A 25,809-nucleotide genomic window follows, 5' to 3' on the forward strand; every position below is an offset into this window, starting at 1 on the left:
ATTGTGTAAGTGACTGGCAGAAGTCTCACATTCGCTGGCCCTTGTTCTTGTGGGGGACTTCAACCTACCGGACATCTGCTGGACGTATAACACGGCAGAGAGGAAACAATCTAGGAGGTTCCCGGAGTGTGTGGAGGATAACTTCCTGACACAGCTGGTGAGTGAGCCCACCAGGGGAGGTGCCTTGCTGGACCTGCTGTTTACAAACAGAGGACTGGTGAGAGATGTGGTGGTCGGAGGCTGTCTTGGGCTTAGCGACCATGACATGATAGAATTCTCAATTGTGAGCAAAGTCAAGAGAGGGATCAGCAAAACTGCTATCATGGACTTCCGGAGGGCAGACTTTGGCCTGTTCAGGTCACTGGTTGAGAGAGTCCCTTGGGGGACAGTCCTGAAGGACAAAGGGGTCCAAGAAGGCTAGACAGTCTTCAAAAAGGAAATCTTAAAGGCACAGGAGCAGACGGTCCCCTTGTGCCGTAAGAAGAGCTGGCAGGGAAGGCGACCGGCCTGGCTGAACAGGGAGATTTTGCTGGGACTCAGGGAAAAGAGGAGAGTTTATGATCTCTGGAAGAAGGGGCAGGCAACTCACGAAGAGTACAAGGATCTCATTAGGTCAAGCAGGGACAAAATTAGAAAGGTAAAAGCCCAGCTAGAGCTCAGTCTGGCCACAGTTGTAAAGGATAATAAAAAATGTTTTTACAAATATATTAACAACAAAAAGAGAGGCAAGGAGAATCTCCATCCCTTACTGGATATAGCGGGGAACATTGTCTCCAAGGACGAGGACAAGGCTGAGGTACTTAATGCCTTCTTTGCCTCAGTCTTTAATAGCCAGACCAGGTATCCGCAGGGTATTCATCCCCCTGAGCTGGAAGACAGGGATGGAGAGCACAATAACCCGCCCATAATTCAGGAGGAAGCAGTTAAGTCACCTGGACACCCACAAGTCTATGGGGCCTGATGGGATCCACCCGAGAGTGCTGAGAGAGCTGGCGGAGGAGCTTGCCAAGCCACTCCCCATCATTTATCAGCAGTCCTGGTTAACAGGGGAGATCCCAGACAACTGGAGGCTTGCCAACGTGATGCCCATCTACAAGAAAGGCCAGAAGGAGGATCCGGAGAACTACAGGCCTGTCAGCCTGACCTCTGTACCGGGGAAGATTATGGAGCGGTTCGTCTTGAGAGTGCTCACAGGGCATGTGCAGGACAACCAAGGGATCAGGCCCAGCCAGCATGGGTTCATGAAAGGCAGGTCCTGCTTGACCAACTTGATCTCCTTCTACGACCAGGTGACCTGCCTAGTGAATGAGGGAAAGGCTGTGGATGTTGTCTACCTGGACTTTAGTAAAGCCTTTGACAGCGTCTCCCACAGCATTCTCCTGGAGAAACTAGCGGCTCGTGGCTTAGATGGGGCACTCTTCGCTGGGTAAAGAACTGGCTGGATGGCCGAGCCCAGAGAGTTGTGGTGAACGGCGTTAAATCCGGCTGCCAGCCGGTCACAAGCAGTGTACCCCAGGGCTTGGTTCTGGGGCCGGTCTTGTTCAATATCTTTATTGATGATCCGGATGAAGGAATCGAGTGCTCCCTCAGTAAGTTTGCAGATGACACCAAGTTGGGTGGGAGTGTTGATCTGCTGGAGGGTAGCAGGGCTCTGCAGAGGGATCTGGACAGGCTGGATCAATGGGCAGAGGTCAACTGTATGAGGTTTAATAAGGCCAAGTGCCGAGTCCTGCACTTCAGCCACAACAACCCCATGCAACGCTACAGGCTTGGGGAGGAGTGGCTGGAGAGCTGCCCAGCGGAAAGGGACCTGGGGGTGCTGGTTGACAGCCGGCTGAATATGAGCCGGCAGTGTGCCCAGGTGGCCAAGAAGGCCAACAGCATCCTGGCCTGTATCAGGAATAGTGTGGCCACCAGGAGTAGGGAAGTGATTGTGCCCTTGTACTTGGCACTTGTGAGGCCGCACCTTGAATCCTGTGTTCAGTTTTGGGCCCCTCACTACAAGAAGGTTACTGAGGTGCTTGAGCATGTCCAAAGAGGGGCAACGAAGCTGGTGAGGGATCTGGAGAACAAGTCTTACAAGCAGCGGCTGAGGGAACTGGGGTTGTTCAGTCTGGAGAAAAGGAGGCTGAGGGGAGACCTTACCGCTCTCTACAACTACCTGAAAGGGGGTTGTGGCGATGAGGGTGTTGGTCTCTTCTCCCAAGTAGCTAGTGATAGGATGAAAGGAAATGGCCTCAAGTTGCGCCAGGGGAGGTTTAGATTGGATATTAGGAAAAATTTCTTTGCCGAGAGGGTGGTCAAGCATTGGAACAGGCTGCCCAGGGAGGTGGTGGAGTCACCATCTCTGGAAGTGTTCAAAAAACATGTGGATGTGGCGCTTCAGGACATGGTTTAGGGGACACGGTAGTGCTGGATTAATGGTTGGACTTGATGATCTTGAAGGTCCTTTCCAACCTTAGTGATTCTGTGATTCTGTAAGCCATAGCCAGTATATTGCCAAAATATTATTGCCAAGAGTTGCTGTAAAAAAATCAAGCATTCTAGCTCTTTTCCCAAGGTCTAATTATTATTTCAGTTTATGACAAAATTCACTGTATCCTCTTTAGGCTTAAAGGACTTTTCTAGTCTCCCACAAGGACTCCTGATCTTGTAACCTTTTTCCAGTCTTAGAATTTTGTAGCCCTTTTAGCATCGACCTGATCCAGACAGCCCACACACCCTCCAGGCCTCCACTTCCTAGGATTCTGCCTTTGAGTTCTGGAGTGTTGTCTTCTCCAAATTCTCTTCCCAGTAAGCTTCCTTCTTGAGAGCCTGACTTAGAAATTCAGATGCTGCAGTATTTCCCAAGAGGCCTTGTTGTTAACAAACATTCCCATGACATGATCCCTGGATTGATCCTCTTTGCAAAAATGAGCTACACAAACTTTGAAATGGCTGAGGTCTAACACCCAGAAAGGGACAACCTGTTAAGAGTCTCCCAATTGCAATACTGTTATTTCTCCTAGGGAATATCAACAGTTAGTGAAGGTGTATGAACCAACCTCAGTTTCACCTTTTCCTCTAAAAAGCTACGTATGATTTTCTTTTCTGGCAAGGAGCACTTACCCTGCTGCCCCTGCGGTGTTTGTGAGATGATGAACTGTGCTGGCTGCAAGTTGGTTGTTGGATGCACCAACACAAACTGTTGCAGGTTGAGATTCTGCTGCTGAAGCTGCTGCAAGTGCTGCAAATCCTTAAGGAAACAGGGGAACAGGGGGAAAAAAAAAAGGGGGGAGGGGGAGGGGAAGAAAGAGCTGTGTGTTAGACATTTAAGTCAGCCATGACTCCCAATGTAACTAGGTTTCCTATCAACCAGTTACATCCTAACATATAAACATAAAAGTGGATGTCAAACACAGCAGTCCTGCTGCTGAATATCCTTTAGGCTGGCAATTTTAATTTCACTGTCCTTCATAAAACCAAACACAAATTGTTTACCAAATAACCCAGCAAAATATTTCCAGCACTGTTGTTCTTTTTAAAAAAAATAAAAATCAATCTCCCCCCGCCAATGCAGAAGTTGTCAAATATTTTAGACTTATCAGCATCTAGATTTCTCAGACATATTTTGAGGATGCAACTCTGCTACAAAATTCACTGTTGACAAACTAAGCATATTAGCTGGGAGCTATTTTTGTTAATAACAACAACAACCTGCAATTATCATTCTAATCAGCAACAGGAAAGCAAAAAATTACAGATTCATAGTTTGCATTCCAGTTGTTCAGGTCAAATTTTGGGAAATAGCTAACTCAAATAGTAAACAAATATATTTGATTAGTTCTGAAGCAAATTACAGTAAGCTTAGTAGACATGGCTGTAATTAAGGGTAAAAGGAATAACCCAAAACACTGAACTACTGTAGAACCTTCTTCAGGACATGGTTTAGGGGACATGGTGGTTTTGGATTAATGGTTGGACTTGATGATCTTAAAGGTCCTTTCCAACCTAGTGATTCTGTGATTCTGTGATTCTGTGAACCCTAGTTTTATATGTTAAACCGTTCAGAACTATTAATTTTCTATAATTAAATGACTAGTCTCAACATAAATGCTAATCTCTGAGAAACTGAATCATCAAGAAAAATGCTTAAACTTGCCGTTTAGCTTGAGAAGGAAAACATAGAGAACTGCTTAAAAATATTCCCCCCAAACCAGCCTTTTTATTTTCATCTTCTCCAAACAGGACAATAACAACTGAAGCACAATGTGAAGCCAGCCAACATAACAGAGGTAAACTATGAAATCTACACACATGTAGAATCTTTCCACCTTTCTGAGAAGCTGTTTCAAAATACCCTCCAAGCAGGTGGATAAAAGCCTGAAATATTTCCCACACTTGTGACCTCCCACTAAACAAACCAAACAATCCCCAAACTCCATTTCAGATAAGTTACTCAGATACCGGGGTACCTGTTTGCACACAGATACCCCCTTCTGGCTCCAGCTGTGTCAGAAGATGTTAATAACGCCAGTTCACTCCTAAACCAGTTCTCAATCTGGTTGCTTGAATAGAGCTGCTTGGTTTAACGTACTTCCTAATTACTTGAGTTAAAGTGAGTCAGACTAACAAAGACCTGCTTCTTAAGCCCAGTAAAGTAGCCCCCATGCATTTTGACTGATGCAGGTTACTGAGCACTCACACAAGCTGCTCAGCCAGCAGATGTGAAAGGCCATTAGCTGCCAGCAAAGGAGATGGCAATGGAAAGTCAAGACAGACAGACAAGGACAACTTTTTATTTACACAATACAACCATTTGCAAAATTTATTTATCTGTCTATGACCTTACTTTATTTTAAAACTGTTACACTAAGACTTAAAAGTTGCAACAATCTCCTTCTGGGGAATAGGGGTGGGGAGTGTCAGTGGGTGGAAAGGAAGACTAGAGAGGAAAAAAAAAAAAATAGAGAGTCCATTAATTTATGAGACCATAGACATGCATCATAAGAAAACCACTACTTAACCTGCATTACAAAGACACTGGTCATCAATCACTTGGGCAACTTGGTCATGATAAGTCACAAGCATGCAGTGCAATAATATGGTAGACAGACACCGTACGGATTGACCAAGCAATGCTCTTTAAGAAATGGAAACTTCCATTTTATAAGAGAACGGTAAAATTTTACAGAAGTGCCCCAAAGCACAACTGAGTGTTTTTATAGTTGATAGTATTGTTTGCTTTCAGAAAATTTGAGTAGTACTGCAACCATTCCTATGAAATTGCAGCCAACTTCCTTCCTAAAAAAGAGACCTATACCTGTTCCAGTATTTCCCAGGAACTCCCATGTTTCTTCTGACTTCGTATCCTTGTTACATTCATCAGAACTGCCACTCTTACTTCTTGAGTCCAATGTGACATGGACCCCCACTCATTTATTCATTGATTTTCAATGCTCTACTGGTTACTTTTGCAGATTGAGCAGACCCTCCAGTACAGCAGGGCTTATACTGAATTGGATGTGAGGACTAGATGCGGAGGAAGAACGAGGAATAGAAAGAGTAGGGCAAGCTGAGTAAGGCTGTGAATGCTGGGTGGAAGAAAAAGAAATTAAGATAGACTGAAGGATGAAAATACAGGTAAATAAGATAAGTAGAAACACAAAAGGAAGAGTTGGAAAGAAATTTTTCAAGAGAAAGGTACGGACAGAAAAACAGATAGGTTGAAGCCCTCCTCCAACAAAAGCAAATGAATGAAATGCCCCCAGATGACTGAGGAGATCTCAGATTATTTGAAGAAGCACCACAGGAGATGGAGTCACATACAAGAAAGAACACAAAGGAACAGTGGCAGTGTATTTGTAAGATCAAAGAGCTTTTTATTTAAGAGAATAATATTCATAACACAAGGTACCCAGCTAAGACATGGCAGTTCTTATTATCAGGCTCTTACACTTTAATATGAGCAAACTGTTTTTAAATCAAGGCCTCAGGGATAACTGGTATAAGCAATCTTATTCTGTGCATTTGCCTTGGTAAATGGTATCTTGGCTGAGTCTTGTTTAAATACAGAAATATAATTCTGTAACACAGAATGGAAACGATACCTCCAAGGCTAATCACTCTTAAATAGCCCTATCAGCCCCTCAAAATTCATTTGAAATCCAACTTAATTTCTACCTTGGGAAAGTTTTATTATTTAGTTAATTGTAGCACAACAATAAATCTCCCAATAGCAACCACGCGAACAACCCCTGACACTGTTTTCCTATACTGATCTCTGTTTTCTCAGTGGTAAAATCTGTACGCTAGCACAAGCACATAGAAAGAGATGCAAAGACTTTTGGGGAAACATGCACGCCTTCTGGTGCTGTCCAACAATTTAGAAAGATCAAAACAATCCAACTCCCAGCTTGGCAGAATAATCTGCCAAGAGAAGTGCTACGTGTTGATGTAAGGAAGGTTTTTTTTTTGTTTTTTAAAAAAATCATCTAAAGTTCTAAATTCAATGCCATTATCTCTCCTTACAACTTCAGTAAAAACTTAAGCATCTCTGCCAGTTTGAGGTTTTTATCACATAAACACTTGATCGTGGATGACAAAAACAAGTAAAGTTTATGAAGAACTCCGAAACTTGGTACAACTGTTTAGTGACTATTTAGCATCAGCCCAGCAGCAGCACTAACATCTCACCAGGCTGCTGCAGCAGACACCTTACATTAACTGCAGTGCACATTAAAGAAGTCATGCTTGTGCAATTAGTTAATTAAAATAAATATGATAATCCTGCTGCTGCGGAGACCTGCCACTTAATCAATTATTCAAAAATCATCAATTAAAACAAACATTCAGCTATTTGTATAATCAGCTATATGTTTACAATAGCAACACAAACAAAGCTGAGCACTGTTTATAAATCATTGACAAGATGGGTCAAAAAGTATGGTGTTATCCACCTACAAACCTAGACAGAAGTTTTCCATAAAGTATCTCAAATTATATCCAACACCTGCACAAATTATGCCCTGCACTTGCATCATAAGGAGCAGCTAACTAGATTCAACCAAGCTACATTTATATATCAAAATGACCTGTCCTAAAAGAAATTAATTGTAGGAATTAATTAATTAGGAATTAATTAATTAGGAATGCCAGAAAATGAGTGAAACTTTGCTTCCCTTGTGCTACAAATACACATTACATGGTGGCAACTACTTGATCACATGCTATTTTTCCATACACCCTTTAGATAATTCACATGCACACGCCAGGCAATCCTCTACTTCAGAAGCTCCTATATGATGGCACATGCATGATCTTTTCAACTCTCCTCAAATACTTCTCTCAAGATGTTGTAAATTCTGGAGAAAAACCCAGTACTAAATTAATAATTGTAAATGCCTCACACATTTTCATACCTTCCCACTGAAGAGGAAGAGCAGGATTAGCAACATCTCACTCATGCACAACACTGCCTTGAAAAGTACCCACTAATTTGGTGGCATATTTGACAATGGTAAAGCCAGAAAGTTCAAGGAATAGAGTTTATTAATATGAAATCTTAATGCTCCACACTTCGGTAAAGCACACCTCGTTATCTTAAGCTACACACCCAGAAGACAAGAGGCACACATCTGTGGATTACTCACATTTAGGTTAAAAGACTCAAATGACAAATATCAAATGGGAACTCTGTGACAGACGCATGGAAAGATGTTAGAAACTAACCATCAACTTCCCTGACAAGGACATTTCCATTCTTTTTGTGAAATCTGTCTGTATTATTGGCTACAGACCAAGGCTTAACAAAATTAAGAGATGGTTTTAGGAATTACAAATTTCCTTGAATCTTAATCTCCAGATCATGACAGTGAAGTTGGATCCTTTGCTAAAAGAAGTATTAATATCCAGTCACATCCATCACAGTGCACCAAGAGTCTCAGTGCGAGGGTTCTGTGGCCAACAGCGGTACTGGCCTTTTAATGTGGGATGTCATCACTCTGGCCTCTGTAAGCACAGCCACAGAGGTCAGAACTTTTAGACCAACACCACAGAAGTTTGCCACTTCAGCTAATAAAAAAACAGATAGCACAGCCAGGCTGTTATTTAGCTAGTGGACTAGCACAATAAAGGAATAGCACATTTCACCAATGGACTTTACAGATAATTGCGACATCTCCATTCTTTTACTTAACCAGCCCTCATCTTCACTTTTTACACACTTCATCCCAGTTGAAAGCAAGTGAAAATAGTCTGAACAGAAAGCATTAGACAGTCTTAAAGAATCTGATCACTGTAAGAAGTAGCAACTTTGGAGATTACATACCAAACATACTTTGCACAGCTAGACTAATCAAACTGAAGTATTACTTACTGAGAACCTTAATCTATGGAAAGATGGACCTCAGCATCAGCAACAGAATCACCTACTAGTAGTACTCAAGATGCCTATGCTGTACATTCAGTTACGCTTGTCCAGAAGACTAAGGAGCTTCCACACTACATATGCTAAGTGTAAAGTCAGTGGTGCTGCATTCTCCACACTGAATTAAGCCAATCTTGGAAGACCCAGGAGGATCTTTGCTGATCCTAGTAAGCAGAACTTCCTTGGCAAACAGTCCTTCAGAATTAAGAGTTAATAGGTCTTTAGCAGCAGACCATAAAACTGGACAGATTCTGGCAGGTTTTTCTCTAGACACACAAGAGTGCCCATTCTTTGTCACTGAACTCTGAGCATATCGCACCAAGCCAAAATAGTACACAAATGTGTCAAGTCAAACTGCCTTTCTTCAGCTCTATCATTTTGCTGTTTGGATCTAACAAGCATCCTTTGTGATATATAGGTATCCCTTCCCATACATACAGGTCTCGACAAATGTCATTTCTATAGGCATCTTTCTATACCCTCTATGCTCCTTTTTCGCCTTTCTCAAGCTAACTACAAGGAGGAAAATTCAGAAAATACAGCATCTGGTCAAATCCTGGAACAAACTCAGAAGCCCAGTGGAACTGATGAGCAGCTGGTACACATTCTTTGCTAAAACTATGAACTGTCAACCTCATCAGCTACGGATGCATGAGGAAAGACTAACAGTACTCAAGGACTCTAGAAACTCACTGAATAAGGAATAAAAATATTATTTGAATGATGCAATTAGTCCAACTTCTTTATTTTCCACCCTCTCAAGCCTCAAGGCTCACCTGTGCAATCTGTATTGGCTGAGATAGAGGGATCTGCGTCATCGGCGTTGCAGCAGAGGCTGAGATGGTGGCACCAGCAGCGCTGTGCTGCTGACTGGCTGAATGCTGCACTGCAGCCGCCAGCAACTGTGCCTGCGCCTGTTGTAGCAATAACTGTTGCTGGGCTGGCGTCAACGTGAGCTATAAATAATTAGAAAACACAGCCATTAATAATGGAAACAGCCACTTCAGCTACAAAGTCATTAGCTTAGCCCATAACTAGTTATATTAACCAGACATGCCTAGAACTATTACTACAGTTCAGCCATTAACTAGCCAATGACTCCAGCCTTAAGTGAGGACAGCTGTCTACTCAACGCAGTGTACGAACCAACCTACCACAGACCTGACATACACCAAACCGCACAAACGCCAAACATTTGCACTTACTGGAACCTACAGAACCTAACTTTACTCCTAAGTTTTCTTCACAACTCTACCAGGAGATTCAGGAAACAGGTAGTTAAGTAGCAAGCAAAAAAAAAAGAATCAGTATTGCCAGGATTTGAAAGGAAATTTACACCCAGCAGAACAGCAAGTGATTAGCCAGATGAATGAGAAGCAGGAATGCTGGCTATGGCTACGGAACAAACTGATAACACCCCAGCTGCTTCACATTAACATGAATCCCTGCCATATTCCATCATTTCCATTATGCCCTAAGATATAAGTAAAGAACATGAGCTCCATTTGTTCCTCTCCAAGTCTCCCCATCTGCTTTTTTTTTTTTTTTTAAATAGAATAGAGTTGGCAAGTTTACATCTCTTCCCTTTCCCAAACACGCATTATCTCTGTGAAACAGGTGGCAGCAGTCTCTCCTTTACATGTAAATGAATCTTGATGCCCATATTTACTACAATCCATATCTGTGTAGGCCTGGAGTTTTGAATGTTTCACTATTGCAGACAACCATAAATTAAAACAAACCAATATTTTTTGAGAATGAGAAAAATAATAAAATATGCTGGGTTCTAATAATATATTAACAGTCTCACTTTTAAAACTTTCAAATGTAATTAACCAAAAACTAAATAGAATGTTTACTTATACACTAGCATATGAGAAGATTTAACAATTGAACATGAAATTAAGACATCATTTCATTCAAGTGTAGAGATGACCTAACCTAATACTTCAAATCGTAAATACATTGTTGGAGCAACTGCCCTAAATCCCTTATTAGCATGCAAACTCTTAAAACTGCAAAGCTGATTATGTGGAAGCAGACCGTTTAACCAAACCAGCCCATTCACAAAACTTGCTCCTTTTTTTAAGTGACTGAAAGCATTTGCAACAATTCAGAAACACTGTAATCCTAAAACAACAGTTATTCCATAATTACCCCCAAAACCTTGCAATTAAAAAACTCAAAACTGGTAGGTTAAAACAGAAGGGTTGAATAGGCTTAAAGCAAGCACTAATATAGTTATTTGAAAAGAAATGTGTTTGAGAAGAGGAAGAATTACTGTCAGCCGTTCCCACCATTTTTGTTCTTCACTCAACTATCTGATGAGATCTAGTCTCTTGCTCCCATGCCTCATTTTAATCTTGCAATAAAAAAAAAATTCCCCTTTATGACATAAGTGACTTTCTCATTTGTACACACAACAGGTTTTAATTTCATTGCAGAGTCAAGACGGATACTGAGAACACAGAGAAATATTTGGGGCAGGGGTGGGGGGAGTAAATACTTTGCAACAAAACCCAAAGATTAAAGTCTGCTTTTCTATAGGAAGGTATTTTCTGTCCCCTCTTTAACTCAAGTTCCTTCCTATGTTAAAGGAAATGACAATAACCTTCACTGACAATTCTATGGGGACTGCAGTATATACTGCCATCATTTGCCAGACAGGAGGCTTACTGCAGTATACTTGGGTAAATCTTACCCCAGTGATCTGTCCTCCGGCCAGCATGAGCTGGGTCTGGGGTATGGCCGCCTGCACTGAAGGCTGCTGGGAAGGCTGGCTTGGCTGCTGAGAGTCCCCAGATTCTTCATTAGATTTAGACTAGTCAAAAAAAAAATATACAACTCTTTATAGTGTAAAACAGATGTTAATGTATAACACTGCTATCTCAATACCGCACAATAAAAATCTTTCATCTGCATACAAAAAGCCCTTGGGTTTATTTTAAGAGTGTGTTTAAGCAATGGCTCTACGTGCCCACCATCTCAGCTACGATTGCTCAAACATGTCTGTGGGTAATAAAGCTTAAACAAAACAAAAAGATTCTCTGGTCTTTTGTAACTCTTTGACATTATTTTCAGGTCTCATTTCATTTTACGCAATGCAACTGACGCTGACACTACCTTTCACCATAAAGAAAGAAAGCGTTGTTAAAATTATTCATTGCCTAAAATCCTGAACAGTGGAACACGGGAAAGGAGATTGTGTTTCCATTTTCTATATCTGCATCCTGCACCTCTAAGTCATCATGCTGTTGGCTTATACAGAGCTGGTTTGAGAAATTCTCAGAGATTTATCTACCTACAGCAAAACACATAATATATACAGCGCTTTTAAATAATCAAAGTTTAGCATTTATTTAATTGAATGCTGCTTTATTTTAAAAGATTTGGGGGGGTTGATTTTTTTTTTTTAAACAGAAGAAATTGTGAAGAGATGAGGGAGGAAATGCAAGTGCATGAAGAGGGGGAGAGAGTTTTATGATAATTAAAATTGGTTATGCAGAACATTAAAATTCTGCATAGATTTGCATATTTTCCACCACCTGTTTTGGGGACTGCAGAGCAGGCTAATTAACATAAAGGCTCTGATTAATTCTGCCAGTCATTGAGCGATAATTACAGCGCAGGACTGTAAACATTCTGCACTGGAGATACAGCCTGTTTGCCAACATCTCTCTCAGGGATGGAAGTTTACCATGGCAACCAAGGCAATTTTCTGCCTCCTTCCTCTCAGAAAGGAAGGTCACTATACCTCCTCTTCTTTCCAAATTGTTATTATGTATAAGTGGGTTCACGTTCTATTGCATTTCATGTAATGCACTACCTACATTCTTTAATAACAAGCAATATCGAAATCAGTTTTCAATAAAACTGCATCCCTTGCCCCTTGATACAGTACTGAAAGCGGCACATTAACTGATACACTGAAGTGTTCAGCATCATAAAAAAGTTTGAAAGCTTTGTTGTCTCACATACATTATTAAACAACAATTACTCTGACTTATTTTGAAATCACTATGTGTTATTTACACAAGCTATCTACACTAGCCACATTACATAGTTAATGTTACATTATACTCCTATATTCAGCTACCAGAAGTAAGGACAAATTGCAAAGTAATACCTGCTATGTTTAAAATAAGTGAAGAAATTGAAGAACATGAAATATTCCTGGAGTTTTATAGTTTTCATGACACAACACCTGACTGAAATTCACTATAAAATCACTGCATGTTTTAAACAACTCCAGTTTCTGAATGCTAACAATCCTGAACCTGATTTACAGTGTAAAACTATTATTCCTTCACACCTATCACCTGCAAGACCAGTCAGAATGAAAAAAACAGAGTAACATATCATAGGTTAAGAACTATCTCTAATGGGACCATAATGCTGTTTGGAATGAGAGAAGAATAAGCAGCAGAAGGAAACTGTCTTTACCTGTACATTTAAGGACTGAGCAGCAGCCTGTAAACTTGTTCCAGCGAGCTGGACCTACAACACAGTGCAAAAATGAAAATGATGTAATGTAGAATCCACAGAAAACTTTAACAATGTAAAAAGAAGAACCTCTGCCCCCCCAAGAAAAACTCTCCCAAGAACAATGCATGCCCCTCTAGCACCTGAATCAGTAAACCAGATGTTCTCAGCCTGGAGCACAGCCCCTGTAAGACTCTTCCACAGTGTTATTTGTCTACCTCTTGCCAAGCGTATTCCTGCCTAGGGATCTAGATATTATCATGAAATTGAGCAGAAACAGAGCAGGTGGACAGGCTAACTATTCCTATTCCTTAAAAAAAAAAAAAAATCCAGACTTCAAGGGAGGGCATTAAGCTCTACTCATCATCATCCTTCTAATATTTCAGAATGGGTCTTACCCCTAATGTGCACACTGCATTCACCCGCTTCCTTATACGACAGAGGAGCAATCACCTGCATAGCACAAAACTCACAGCATAAACACGTTTCCTCAGATCAAGCCATTCAAGCATTTGCAGTCCTCAGGCACTGAAAAGAAGATCTCAATACAGAGGACTGAAGACACTTTACAAAGGCTGTGTTGTTGATTCAGGTATACTCAAAACTTGAATTCAATGTTTGTGATTAACAGGTCCAAAGAAGTTCTTGTGGGTTAGCAGTGAAGAAAAACTGATGCTTCAGAAAGTGAGATTTTTCAAGAGTTTTATTTTATCTGTAATAACGATTTTCTCTGTACAATAAATGCTAAATTTTCATTTACTGAAGACTGTTTTAATCAGTCTTGCCTTGTTTCTACAACCACTCCTACTACAAAGAAGGAATGCTATATAATTAATTACCAACACTTTCAAAGGTCAGAGTTACAGCCTGTAGTGTATTCCATCTCTGGCCATGTTTGAAAACCACTGCTCATTTGAAAACCAGGCAACACATAAGGATACAGTAAAGCAAAGCAAAATGTAACACTTTTGCCTCTATAGAAAGATGTCCCCACATAATATACAACACAAATGAGAGCCCACATATCTGCAAGCACAGGAAGGAGAGTTTTAATTTAAACTGCAGTACCTGAAATTAATAACTGAATATTGAAACAGGCAACCCTTAAGAGTCACCTTGGAAATATTTCCTAGCACTCTAGATGAAGGTGCTAGACTTGCTAAGCATGTTCTACATCTAAGCAAACACTCCCAGAAAAGCTGCTCCTCATCACAAGCAAAACCTTGTTTGACACAGTTGATGTAATCTGAGCCTTTAAGATTAATTAACAGCAGAGAATAATTTGAACAATAATAGCCTGCCATCCAAAAAATATACTCAGAAGTAATACTTTAAAAATAAAAGAACAAAAAAATCCACAAAAAAGACTACAAATGTATCTCACTCAGGTACAGCCAGCGTATTCCTGAAAATCTCTTTCAATGCAATTTGGACATCCCTTCCACCACATAACAAACATTTTCTCATTAGAAGTTAAACTGCTCCTGAATGTTGCCTACAACCTAATATTTTGCATTAGTCTGGAGGAAAGCACTGTGTGTTAAGGATGAATAACACCCCACTAAAACAGCGATGCCCAAAGAGGACAGTTTGACAATAGACTCCCACACACTTGCAGGTGCATAAAAGAATAGCTGAGATTTTCCTTTGAACTAGAGTTTCAAGAAATGAATCACACTTTAGCAAACATGAAGTTATAAAGACCCTGACAACTGTTTAAATAAATACATTTCCAAAGCAAGATAAAGCACTGTGCTAAATACAATTACTGTGCTGGATCAATCTATATAACAAAACTAAGACTAAAACAAACACACAAAATTCTGCAGAACAACTGTATCTGTCTCCATGTTAAACACATACTGACAACCCATGAAAACTAGTCAGCTTCTCTCCACATAAAGGCACCCCACAACAGCCTATTGGTTCGGCAAATTCAAACACTGGCACTCCCTAGGTCCTACATAAGCCAATCTACTAGCAAAATTGTAATTATGTGACAAGACGTGTGGAATGTTCCATACAATAAAATGGCAGTTCAGAGCTCTCAAAAGAGGGCATAAAAGCTTCAGTACATCAATTATACCACAATAACTGTGCAACCTCAGACCTCAAACATTCAAGGTCAGCCAATTAGGTACAATATTTTAAAGTTTAAACTTGGTGCTGAGGAAGGGAAAGAAATTAGGACATTTGTTTTCATACATCAAGTGTGAACAGATAAAAAACTACCAAAAAATGCCCCTTATATTTCTCTTCACCTAGGGATGCCCCATTTTGCTTCAGCCTACATCTGAAGTTCACCTTTGATTGCCTAAACACAGCAGCAGCAAAATGGAGGGATAGTAGTAGAAGCCTGAATATAATCTGACAAACAAGTCCCTGAAATGACTTTTAAAAAAAAATAAATTAAAAACTCACAAACTATATATGCTTCGTAAGTACAATCATTTTATGCTTCTAGTTAATGTGCAAGAGCTTGAAAGGCTGAAGCATAGCGCTGACTACCATTCAACACCGCTTCTGGTTTCTTAACTAGGCACTGACAGTTTCAGAACCTTGGCAGCTGTTGGGCAAACACAACCCTTCACCAGAAAGATCAAATTTTACCTTGCTTTTCAATTTGGTATCTCCACTGAGGTTTAAAAAAAACCAAAACATGCACACCAAACACCCAACAACAACTAACCTTAGGCGTTCAAGTCCCCAAAAAGGGGCCTTCTGGTTCCCCCAAACAGGTCTCACCCTGTCTTGATGTATTCTGCAGCCTAATGCAATTGAGTGTCAGAATAAGAACTGTTTCCCATCCAAGCTATTTAAGCATGTGGTCTACCCATCTGTTCCTTTACATGACTACCCATCATTCACCAAAAGAGAGAACACAGAACATACAAGAGAAGCTAAGTTTGCACCTGCCTGAGTCTCCCCTACTTTCAAATGGGTCTTCTCTTACCTGATGAAGGTGCCCAAGAAAGGCCTGGGCCTGGGCTGTAGAGATTGCTCCTCCGACAGGCACAGGCTGCTTTTGAAAGTCCAGGCCATTTGTTTGCGTGCCTGGAGAAAGAGAAATATTAAGAACTATTAGTTATTACTTTTATGAAATGGAGTAGGATTTAATATTCCTAAGTCTCCTGCTATTCTCTCAATACTATGTAGGCAGAAAAATTCTCTGAGAGTAACAAGAGTAAGTTTTTCACTGAAATGGGGGAGAAAGCAGTGTCACTTCCAGACTTCAGTCATATAGCATTTGTCAGCTAAACAAAATCAGCATTGTATTTTCTTTATCTTCTATCACCTTACCTACTCTATGTACACTATTACCCCATCATTCTCTACCATAGTTTGAGAGCCCAATGAGTGCATGCTGCTAAGGTGAAACTGTTTCCATTCTGCATGCACTCTCTATCCAGCAGCTGAAGACTATCTTTGAATTCAAAAAGTGGCAAGAACAAGGTTCATGTAAAGTCACCTTTGATTAAAGACAGGTAAAATAATACTTGAGGAAAACAGTAGTACTATATACATAGCAGTTATGGGCCACAGCTCTACTCTTTTGATACAAGATACCTCCACATTTTCAGGAATAATTGTCCAGAGCCCTCCTTAACATAAGATAACTCCCTGGGCTTGCTTTTACTCTCATCCACTTTCACGTAACAAAAAACTGATTATTTTCCTACATTTTTGTTGTCTTCTTCCTAAGCAGCTTGGAAGACATGAAAACCCCCAAACTATCTGCAAATAATCTGGTTGTGAGGAAAAAAAAATTTGAACTTTTTTCCCCACAAGAAACCACCACAGAATTCTCTTCTGCCAAGAGGAACTGTAACTCCAAACTTTTGAGAATCATTCTGTGGGGAGATGGTAAAATCAACACTAGGATTAGGGATTATCAACAACTGGCTTTGTATGTTGGGTATTACTATGTACAGTGGCTAACAACAAGAAGGGAGACTCTAGAGTTTATCAGGCTGTGTGGAATTTCTAGAACAGATGATGCAATCTTAAATTTGCAGGACTGAAATTATGTAAAACCAGCTCTAGACTCGCACATTTATTGTTTATGACAATCAGATTTTGTTCAGTGCCTATGGGTAGGTGTTCAACTAACTCCTACGTCAAAATTCCTTCCATCATCTACAACTTTTTCCGTAAAAATCTAGGTTATCTACTAAGCAAAAGAGAGCCACAGTTGTTAAAAAGCAACAGGGGTTTGCTATTCCATAGAAACATCTGCAAAAGCAAGCAGGCATAAAATTTTCTTAGTAAAATACACTACCCAATATTTTACATTGCTGTTTTGGCCTACAAACAGCTTACACAGATAAAATTTCCAAAGATGGAGTTACTGTTCAATTAAATATGCATACAATGTAGATAGTCAAGCTTTCCAGCACCCATGTAAGGTGTACCATGCATACTTTCATGCATCTTTGGTGGAGGTGCTGTGAGGGAAGAGTTGGTCACTCTCAAGTTTTAATTCTATGCTTTGGGCCAGGGTTTACAGACCTAAGAGATCTACATGCAGCCAAAGATCCACATAGATGTTAAAAACATTCAAATTTTAAACTATGTAAAATTAATTTCCTTAATGAGTCGAAAATTCCAACCCAAAGCGAATGGAAGGACTATCACTGGGCTGAATTGACCTTGAATGAATGCAACTTGGCTGCATTTCTCCAAAGAAAGGTAGATAAGAAGGTCTGCTGGAAAGAGGTAGAATAATGTTACCTATTTTCATTCTTTCCAGTCAACCACCAAATTCTCTCAATGCAGAAGTCCAAAGGGAGTGGGAAGATGACTGGGTAAATATACAAAAGTAATTCCTGACAAACAGCTACTGTAATTCAAAGGAAACAATCTACCACCTCCTCATTTAAGCAGATGCTTTGAATCAGTTTTCAACCTGTGGTCAGGGACCCCCAAGTAGGAAAAGAAAAAAAAATACAGATAAGAAAACCTACTGTAAGGTAGTTATTCCTCATTCCAATTAGAAACTTGCAGGGGTCAAAAAAATTACCTATTTCTGAGAGGACTAGCTGGAAGCTCACCTTAAATAAATAGGTGAAGCTGTTCTAGGTAACTATCTTCCAAAAAGCACCTCAAATCACAATGCCATATTAAAAGAGCACTGCTGTGCATGTGTGCAGAAGAAATCATAGAATCATAGAATAGTTTGGGTTGGAAGGGACCTTTAAGAGTCATCTAGACCAAGCCCCAGTTAGCACTTCTGTTCACTCTTAGTATGGAAATTTGAAATGAGCCTCCTGCGGTTGATGGTTTTGAACAAACCAAGTTCCAAGACTGAGGTTAAAATCTCCATGGGTCCCAAAAAGCAGTTTATACAGGTACCAAGAAAAAGCAACATTTTCTTTAAATTCAACCTTGAAGGACTCCAATTCCATCTTTCCACACCTCCCCAAACCAAACTTGGAGGAAAAAAAACCCAAACCACATCTGTTCACTCTCTGTTCCACTTGCATCTTAAGTTTTCTTTTGTATTTGGAAGTACAGTGTCCCCTCTCCTTCAGATGCAGCCTTAGTTTTGGAAGGAATGCTATCAAGGTTGTTTGCATTTTTCACAGGATGCCTACATCTTTTTGAAGAACAGCAGGGAAAATGAACTTTGAGTCCAGCATATGAGAGGCCTTGCTCTTAAGGTGCTCATAAGGATGTGACAGCACTCCTGTGGAATCCAAGAAATTTGATAAGGAGACTGGAAAATGGAGCTGTCAGAACCAGAATGACACTTCTGCTTAAGAGAAGAGTTAAATGCAAAAAAAACATGATGATTAATAAACATGGCAGATGCAATCTCAAGTATTTACATCTTTTCCATTTCCACCCCAGCTCCCATAACTCCTAGAGCTGAACTAACAGCTCACCAACACCAAAAAAGCAGGAGTGGGACTTTCCATGTCCCGTCTCCCCTTTCTTCTTGGTTCCAGGTACGCTGTCCCCATCCTGTCCCTTCTGATAGTTCATGGATCAGCATTAAGCCAATTCACCTTTCTAACAGAGTACAAAACTATTCATGTGAACTGGTCTCTTTTTGTTTTGGCTAAATTAGTTTTCTGCCAATTATGTGAGGTGAATTAACTTACCTTAGGGCCCAGCAAGCAGCAGATAATGTAAAGCAGGGGAAGTCAAAGATATGGCAGCAGGGAAATGAGCCTCCCCCACCCCCAGCAGGTTGTTAAGACTGAATCAAGCTGTAGGATGAAATTTCAACCTTAAAACCCAAATCCAATGCAACTTAGGTACATTTAAATTCTGGCATAAATTCAGCCATGTGGTTAGCTACTTCCTAGAGTTGGTTTGGATGAAGATTAATACTAAGTGCAATTAATTTTCAGCCAAATCAAATCTTTGAACCATCTCAGTGCCAGTCCAGGGAAAGGAACTCAACACGAAGTACTAGGACACCCTGAACGTGGATTAGTTTATGATGTCTTGGACTTGTACCTGCAGAGAGTAAAGCATGACAAAATGGAGCAGGCAAGGTAACATTGCACCTACAGTCAGGAGAAGAACATACTCTCAAAATCCAAGATCATAATCATCAGACTTCATTCTGAGTTTACAAACTGCATAAGAAAGGAAAAGGAGTGAGGAACTACAGGTCTGGGGAGATGTGGAGTAAGGTGCTATAAAAAACTCGGGAAGGGAAGGTAAACGAGGAGAGGCAAGTTTTCAAAACTAACTTGAGTGGGTATTTGCACTGGGAGACATCTTCCAGCACCAGCATTACATTCTCTCTCTCTCTGCGCATGTCTGTGTTGAGAAACAGATAACCCTAATATCCAGAACCTGTTGATTCCTTGTCAACATTACTAATAAGTTCAACATTGATATTTGCCTAGAATTTTATCAGTTAAAGAATATTTCATGGTCCCTCTCTCACTCTCCCATAGATTTTATTCTTATGGAAACCAGAAAAATCAATCTCTGGGAATGAAGTAATCAATACAAACAAGAATCCTTAGAATCCTTCCAAACACTGAAATTACAAGAATTATTATTTTGCTGCTATGTCAATGCATGTCATAAGACTACAGTTCCCATCGACATTAGAACCTTGGCTTTCATACTATTGCCTCCACACAGCTTAAAAAAAAAATGCATTAAACAGACAAAACAAAAAAAGTTGAGTTGTTCTGGAAAATTTTATGCTGCAACCTAAAAAAAGGAAACCAAAAGGGCTATCTGTTTACTATGAGACACTTATTTCTCTCTCTTTTTCCCAGCAGATACTAAGTAGACTGTCCACCCACAACTGAAGGTTGGGAAAGATTTGTGTGATTCTGCAGTACTGATGACCAGTTGATCAATTCATGTTCTTGTGAAAACAGCCAGTCAACAGCTCTTGTACTCATCAAGACTTTTTTGTTGTTGTTTTTAATTCATTTGAAATATGGGTTCCTTTTTCAGATGCTTAAAAGGGGAGTCCAGTTAGCACAAAAATTTGCAAGTTAAAATCTGTTTCAGGCATTTTACTGTGACCAATGTATTCAGGGGACTTTATTATGTTCCCTAACTAGTCAGAGTTAGAAATACAAACCCCTGATTTGTTAACTTCCATGAAACTTAGCTGTTACCTTAGAGAACTACTGATGTTAAGTCATCTTTACCAGTGGCAACCGTTTTTGGTTGTTTTTTTTTCTTGAGAACACTAGCTCTGCCAAATGTAAATTCCATGATCTAAGTAATTTCTCTTAAAATATTCAAATTCTATCAGCTTACTACAGTTTAAAACAGGAATGACCCAAACAAACACCCACTGAGGTTCAAAAGATAGACTAGCAGACTCAAGTGATTTACAAATGTCACTGGAAAATAGACAGTTACAGAAAGTTACAAAAATAAGAACTCTAACTCTTTACAAAAATCTTAGGCCTATGCTCCCTAAACAATCAATGGGACTTCTGGTTTCTTAGCATCTAAGCTGAAAGCTGACTTCTTTTCACTAAGTATGCAGAGAGCCCAAAACCATAACCTAAATACCAGAAGCCTAAAGTTACATTCTCTTGAGTTATTTCTTTCAGAGCTTAACATCTGCCAGTTGACTAACGCAACTGATGCTTGAGCCCCCAAAGAACGTCATCAATGCCATTAATCACTACCTCCAGTTGTTTAATGAGCACTATATTTGAAAACCAAACAATGACTACAGAACAAAGGGTCCTCAAAAATTATAGATTATTTTAGTTCGCATCATTTAAAGAAGTCAGGAAACAAAACTGAAAGGAATGACTGGGAACATTTAAATTACAGAAGCAATGTTTGCAAAAGTAAGAGTAAAACTTTTGTAATAACAAAACTTAGTACTAGAGTATAAAAAAAAATACAGACATTGTATTCTCTTTTGTCATGAAAGCACCTACATACAGCTTTACAATCCATCAATTTTTTTATACCATGATCATCATCTTCACGCTGATGAAGTATTTGCCTAGGAGAGCAGAGCCACGGTTCTGATGAAGCAGATGCAATACTTCTGTGATAACGGACTACCTTTGAATAAACCAACTCCTCCTCTTTAACAGCTTGGTTTATGTGAAACCGCTAGTTAAAGCCGCACTTAAGGAAGCGCATTGGGAATGCACTCTCTGGAGAAAGCATACACAAGGAGCTGGTCATAGAGAGCAGGAAGTCTGAATTTTCTCAGAGGTTTACACACACCCTCCAGCTACAAGGATTCTATAGGGATATTTAAAACCATTGTTCTCTTGATGCTGTTTATGATTATTAAATATTTACAGCCCATATGGTTTTTGAAATAATGTTTTATATCACCCTAAACTAGTATTAAATACATAATAAATCTTTTTTGTACACAAAAAGAATTTATACCTCTCCTATTACAACTACAATGGAAATTATAAAAAACTGAGATGCCAGTAATAAAACACACATTAATAAGCAAGCAGAATTCCTTCTGACTGACCCCATGCATTGGCAGAAAACATCCAGCCTCTCGGATCAGTATCAGGACCATTCAGTCACTCTTAGCTGTATTAAAGCCTTGCACAAAGAATGATGAAATAAAAGAAAATGAAATAAATTGTTAATTTCATCACCCTTCCAAAGTTTAAAATAACACTCTTATTTTTCCTCCTTTTTGTTCAATAACAATTTTCCTCATACAAAGTAACTAGACTTCTCTCAAAGCAACAAGAGCAAGTTCCTTCTCATTAAAATTTTCTCTTCCCAAATGCTTTTCTGAGCTCAGAAAGATTCTGAGTTAGGTTAAACTATTTACTTTCCATTCAGAACTGTCATTTCTCTTGCTTCCAAAATGAACATTAAATTACCTCCACAAAGAAATTAAAGCATGAGATAGCGTGATTGAATTATAGCGGCTTAACAAGCTGCTTCAATGGCCTAGAGCTTGGCCACATGTTAAGGATGCACCAAAAGGCACATTGGTCCTAACACAAAGGCTATTCTTTCCCAGACAAATTTCAAGATTCTGTTCTAACACAAAAAGAAATTACAGAAAAGCCAGCTTTTATTTTTTTCAAGTTGAGAAATGATGCTTTCTCACTTTGCCTTGTTCTTGAGAACTGTTGTGAGAGCTTGAATGAAATCTAAAATGGAAACAAGATCAGCCAGTGGCCCACATCTGCCAAGGAAAATTTCAACCCAAAAATAATTGATGAAGTTAGAAGTGCTGAAGGTATTTTCTGCCAGCAAAAAATGAGATTCCTTACGGACAGCTAAGCCCACCAGACCTTCTGTAATATCAGAGGCATTATAGATAGAGGAAGTGGGGAAGGGGAATCTTATATACAAAGTGTGGGTAGTGCTCTGATACAGTAGGTGTGAATAATGCCGTGCATACAGTAGAGTTAATGAAAAAAGCGTTCCCAATTCTCTAAAAACAGTAGGTGTGAGGTTTTGTTTGGGGGGAGGTGTTTGTTTTAGTTGGGGGGGTTGTTTGTTTGTTTTTAATTCCTGTAAACTGGTGAAGAAATTTTGCTTTTAATCTCCATTCAATTCCAGCAGGAAATATCTGTGCACAAATTAATCATTTCTTACCTGTGTTCCCATCCCCACTCTCCATTGATGGTTTACTGGTTTCTGACGGATTGTTCATTCTTGAGTCTGCATTAAAAAATAAATAAAGGTAAAGTAATACAGCAAAAAAAACCCAAATCTATTCATACCTTCTTGTCCAAGGGAAGTAGAGAATGTACTTTACCCTAATTGAGATTATAACACAAAAAGAATAATCAGAAGCAGAAAACAATACTGAATCTTCCAGATAAATATTGTTTCAAAAATTTTTATGTCATTATTCCCCTATGTGAAAACGTGGTGTTAAGGGAATAAAAGACAGCATGCTGGAGGGCAAAGTTAGGTAGAAATTTAATTTTCAGTACAATGAAAGTCACAGAAGAAAAAAAAAAAAAGAGGGTGGGGGGAAGGAACAATAACTAACTCAAGATTCAAGAACACTAAGTCTTACCACCATGGCCTACATTATTCTTGGTTCCCCCCCGCCCCCCGCCAAGAGAAAGGAAATTCAGACATTATAATTAAATAGATGCCATTTTTCTAATACTGCCTTTTTATTTTATAGGAATGTCACTGATATTAAGTTATTTTTTTATTTCCTATATATTCATGCAAAACCATACAAATATAAAATAATTCCTCTTCCTTCTCCCTCTGGATGAATCTATTGAAAAGTCTGCTTTTGGTTTCAAAGCCTGCAGCTGAACATTGTGCAATGCAGAGGGCCTCTCCAGATGGCAGACAGAGAATATACTTTCCTTATATAGGTATCTATACAGATGTTTTGTGTACAGCATCAGCTCTCCAGCTTATTACCTCCTCATTCCTTGCTACCGACCTCAGTGTGCTACATTATCACAAACCAAAATTACAAAAAAAAAAAAAATCTCAAGACAGACCAGTTCGTAAAATGAAGCGTAAGCAAATCCTTAAGCACATTCTTCTATTCCCATAACCAGTTAAATGCAAGTTCAGTGAGCTCAGAATGAACCCTTTACTCCAGGACATTCTCCTGCTAGGTGCTGAACAGGTTAACTGTCACATCCTTTCATCAAAGCAGTGACTTCCAAAATACCAACAGGCTGAAGAAGAATACAGTAACAGCAATAACTGCTGCATCTTTCCCCCTGATACTTCCAAGAATGCCCAGACGCTTCGCTACATGGCAGGCTACCAGAGGTGGAAACGAGAAGCAGGACTACTGCCGTGTACTATCATCTGCTACTGCCCAGAGAGACCAGTGCCACTCTCATGCTACCAGAACCTGGGGTGACAGCAGTGGAGGAACGCAAGCACAAGCCAGGAGGAACAAAGCACGTGGACAAGGGCCTGAATGAAAACAGGAGTCACAATGAAGCCCAGCTGGGAGTGTGGGGTGGGAAGAGGAGGGAACTAGTTAGAAATGCAGCACATGTGAAAGAAAGAGAGACATCAACCTTGGAAAATCTCCAATAAGCAGTTAGGAAACACAATTTAAGACATGCCAATATTTTTAAAACCAATGTAATTTTCCACGTAAACAACTGCTGCAGTTGAACCCAGTAGGGCCTAGAAAACCCAGAGGACTGTAACAAACAGCAACCTTCCCCCAACAAGTTAACTCAACCTCTCCAGAGCCTCAAGTCTTCTCAGAAAGTTCCTATGCCTATGCTTAAATCTTTCAAATGTCAGCCACGTGTAAAAGAGAACTGAACTATCACTGTTACTCTTAGCATAAAGGCAGACGTGTTAAACTGCCTTTTGAAAGGGGGAGTGAGGAGCAACTTTGCAGCTGAGTGCTCCTGGCCCACACTTCAGCAAAAGGCTGCAAGTTTTGCCCCATTTTTCACCACCTCTGAATTAATGTCGCAAAAGACAGAGCTCTGCTACGGTTGCAAATACAGAACCTATTTCTCCCCAGCGCCTTATTTTGTCATTTCCCATATTTGGGTAGCATGATCCTCACTCAAGAAACAGAACATGGGTTCCACTGACTGTACAGAAATGTTTGTTGTTGATATGCCCCTCCCTGCTGATAGATCTGTGTGTAAAACAAATAGAAAGTATGTTTCTATCTAGAAGTGGCATGTACCTTAAATTGAGTTTATTGTTGTGGCAACAGCACATTTATTTAAAGTGATTGTAGGCAACATTCATCTGATAAACAGCATTAGTTCTTTCCTTGACACACAACTGGCTACTGAAATTAGTTTAGGTTCAGAAAAAACTGAACGGGAGACTTTGCTTTGGACACAAACATGAAGAGTCCTCATCCAAGAGGAAAATGAGGAAAGAGGGCTTAGAAGTCCAATACATTTGGTTGTGGAAACTAGGGTAACTATGCCTATTAGACATAAGATGTATTTTTTAAGCCCAGAGCAGGAGGATAGCCTGAATTCATGATAGCACTGACCACAGAAGGGAAGAGCATAGGTTGAGTTTGTCCCTCAATAACATGGGATCCATTTACTGAACCACTTCAGAAAGTTCTTGCAAGAAAAAACACCACAAGGCCTCTTGTGCTAGTTTGTTGCAGAAACTGAAGTATTAGAGCCACCATGCCAGACACTAACAGTAGAACAAACAAGCTACATCTGGAGCAGGGATACAACTGTCCTGTGTACAGAACTTGAAGCAACATAGTGACTGTTCCCTCTGTATGAGGAGGCCCATACAACAAACCTTCCTACATGACCAGCAAGTTTGCTCAGTACAAAGTTATAACTGTACAGACCTCTTTTCATAAAGCAACCAAGGCATGCTCTTCTGTCAGGCTATGCTGCAAAATAAATCCTTTTAAAAAAGGTTTTCCAGTGTTTCCTATTATTAGACATACACATAACATGTACCCAACTACCAAAAACATGTCTAAATGAAGAATATTTTATTGTAAAGATACATCCCTAACAAAGACCTCAAAC

General features: G+C 39.8%; 1 protein-coding gene across 1 annotated transcript in view; it reads right to left on the minus strand.

Annotated features, from left to right (window-relative positions):
• The window catches only part of POU2F1 (POU class 2 homeobox 1), a gene marked incomplete at its 5' end in the record, with an annotated part of 52,629 nt that overhangs the window by 25,070 nt on the left and 1,750 nt on the right, over window positions 1–25,809 (minus strand). The window contains 6 exons of the mRNA XM_082014131.1: window positions 3,109–3,235; window positions 9,184–9,363; window positions 11,109–11,228; window positions 12,851–12,904; window positions 15,843–15,943; window positions 22,931–22,996. Of these exons, the coding sequence (XP_081870257.1) occupies window positions 3,109–3,235; window positions 9,184–9,363; window positions 11,109–11,228; window positions 12,851–12,904; window positions 15,843–15,943; window positions 22,931–22,996 (648 nt within the window). The remainder of the gene's footprint in view (window positions 1–3,108; window positions 3,236–9,183; window positions 9,364–11,108; window positions 11,229–12,850; window positions 12,905–15,842; window positions 15,944–22,930; window positions 22,997–25,809) is intronic.

This window comes from Phaethon aethereus (genome assembly GCF_964289735.1).
Source record: "Phaethon aethereus genome assembly, chromosome: 1".
Taxonomy (NCBI): domain Eukaryota; kingdom Metazoa; phylum Chordata; class Aves; order Phaethontiformes; family Phaethontidae; genus Phaethon; species Phaethon aethereus.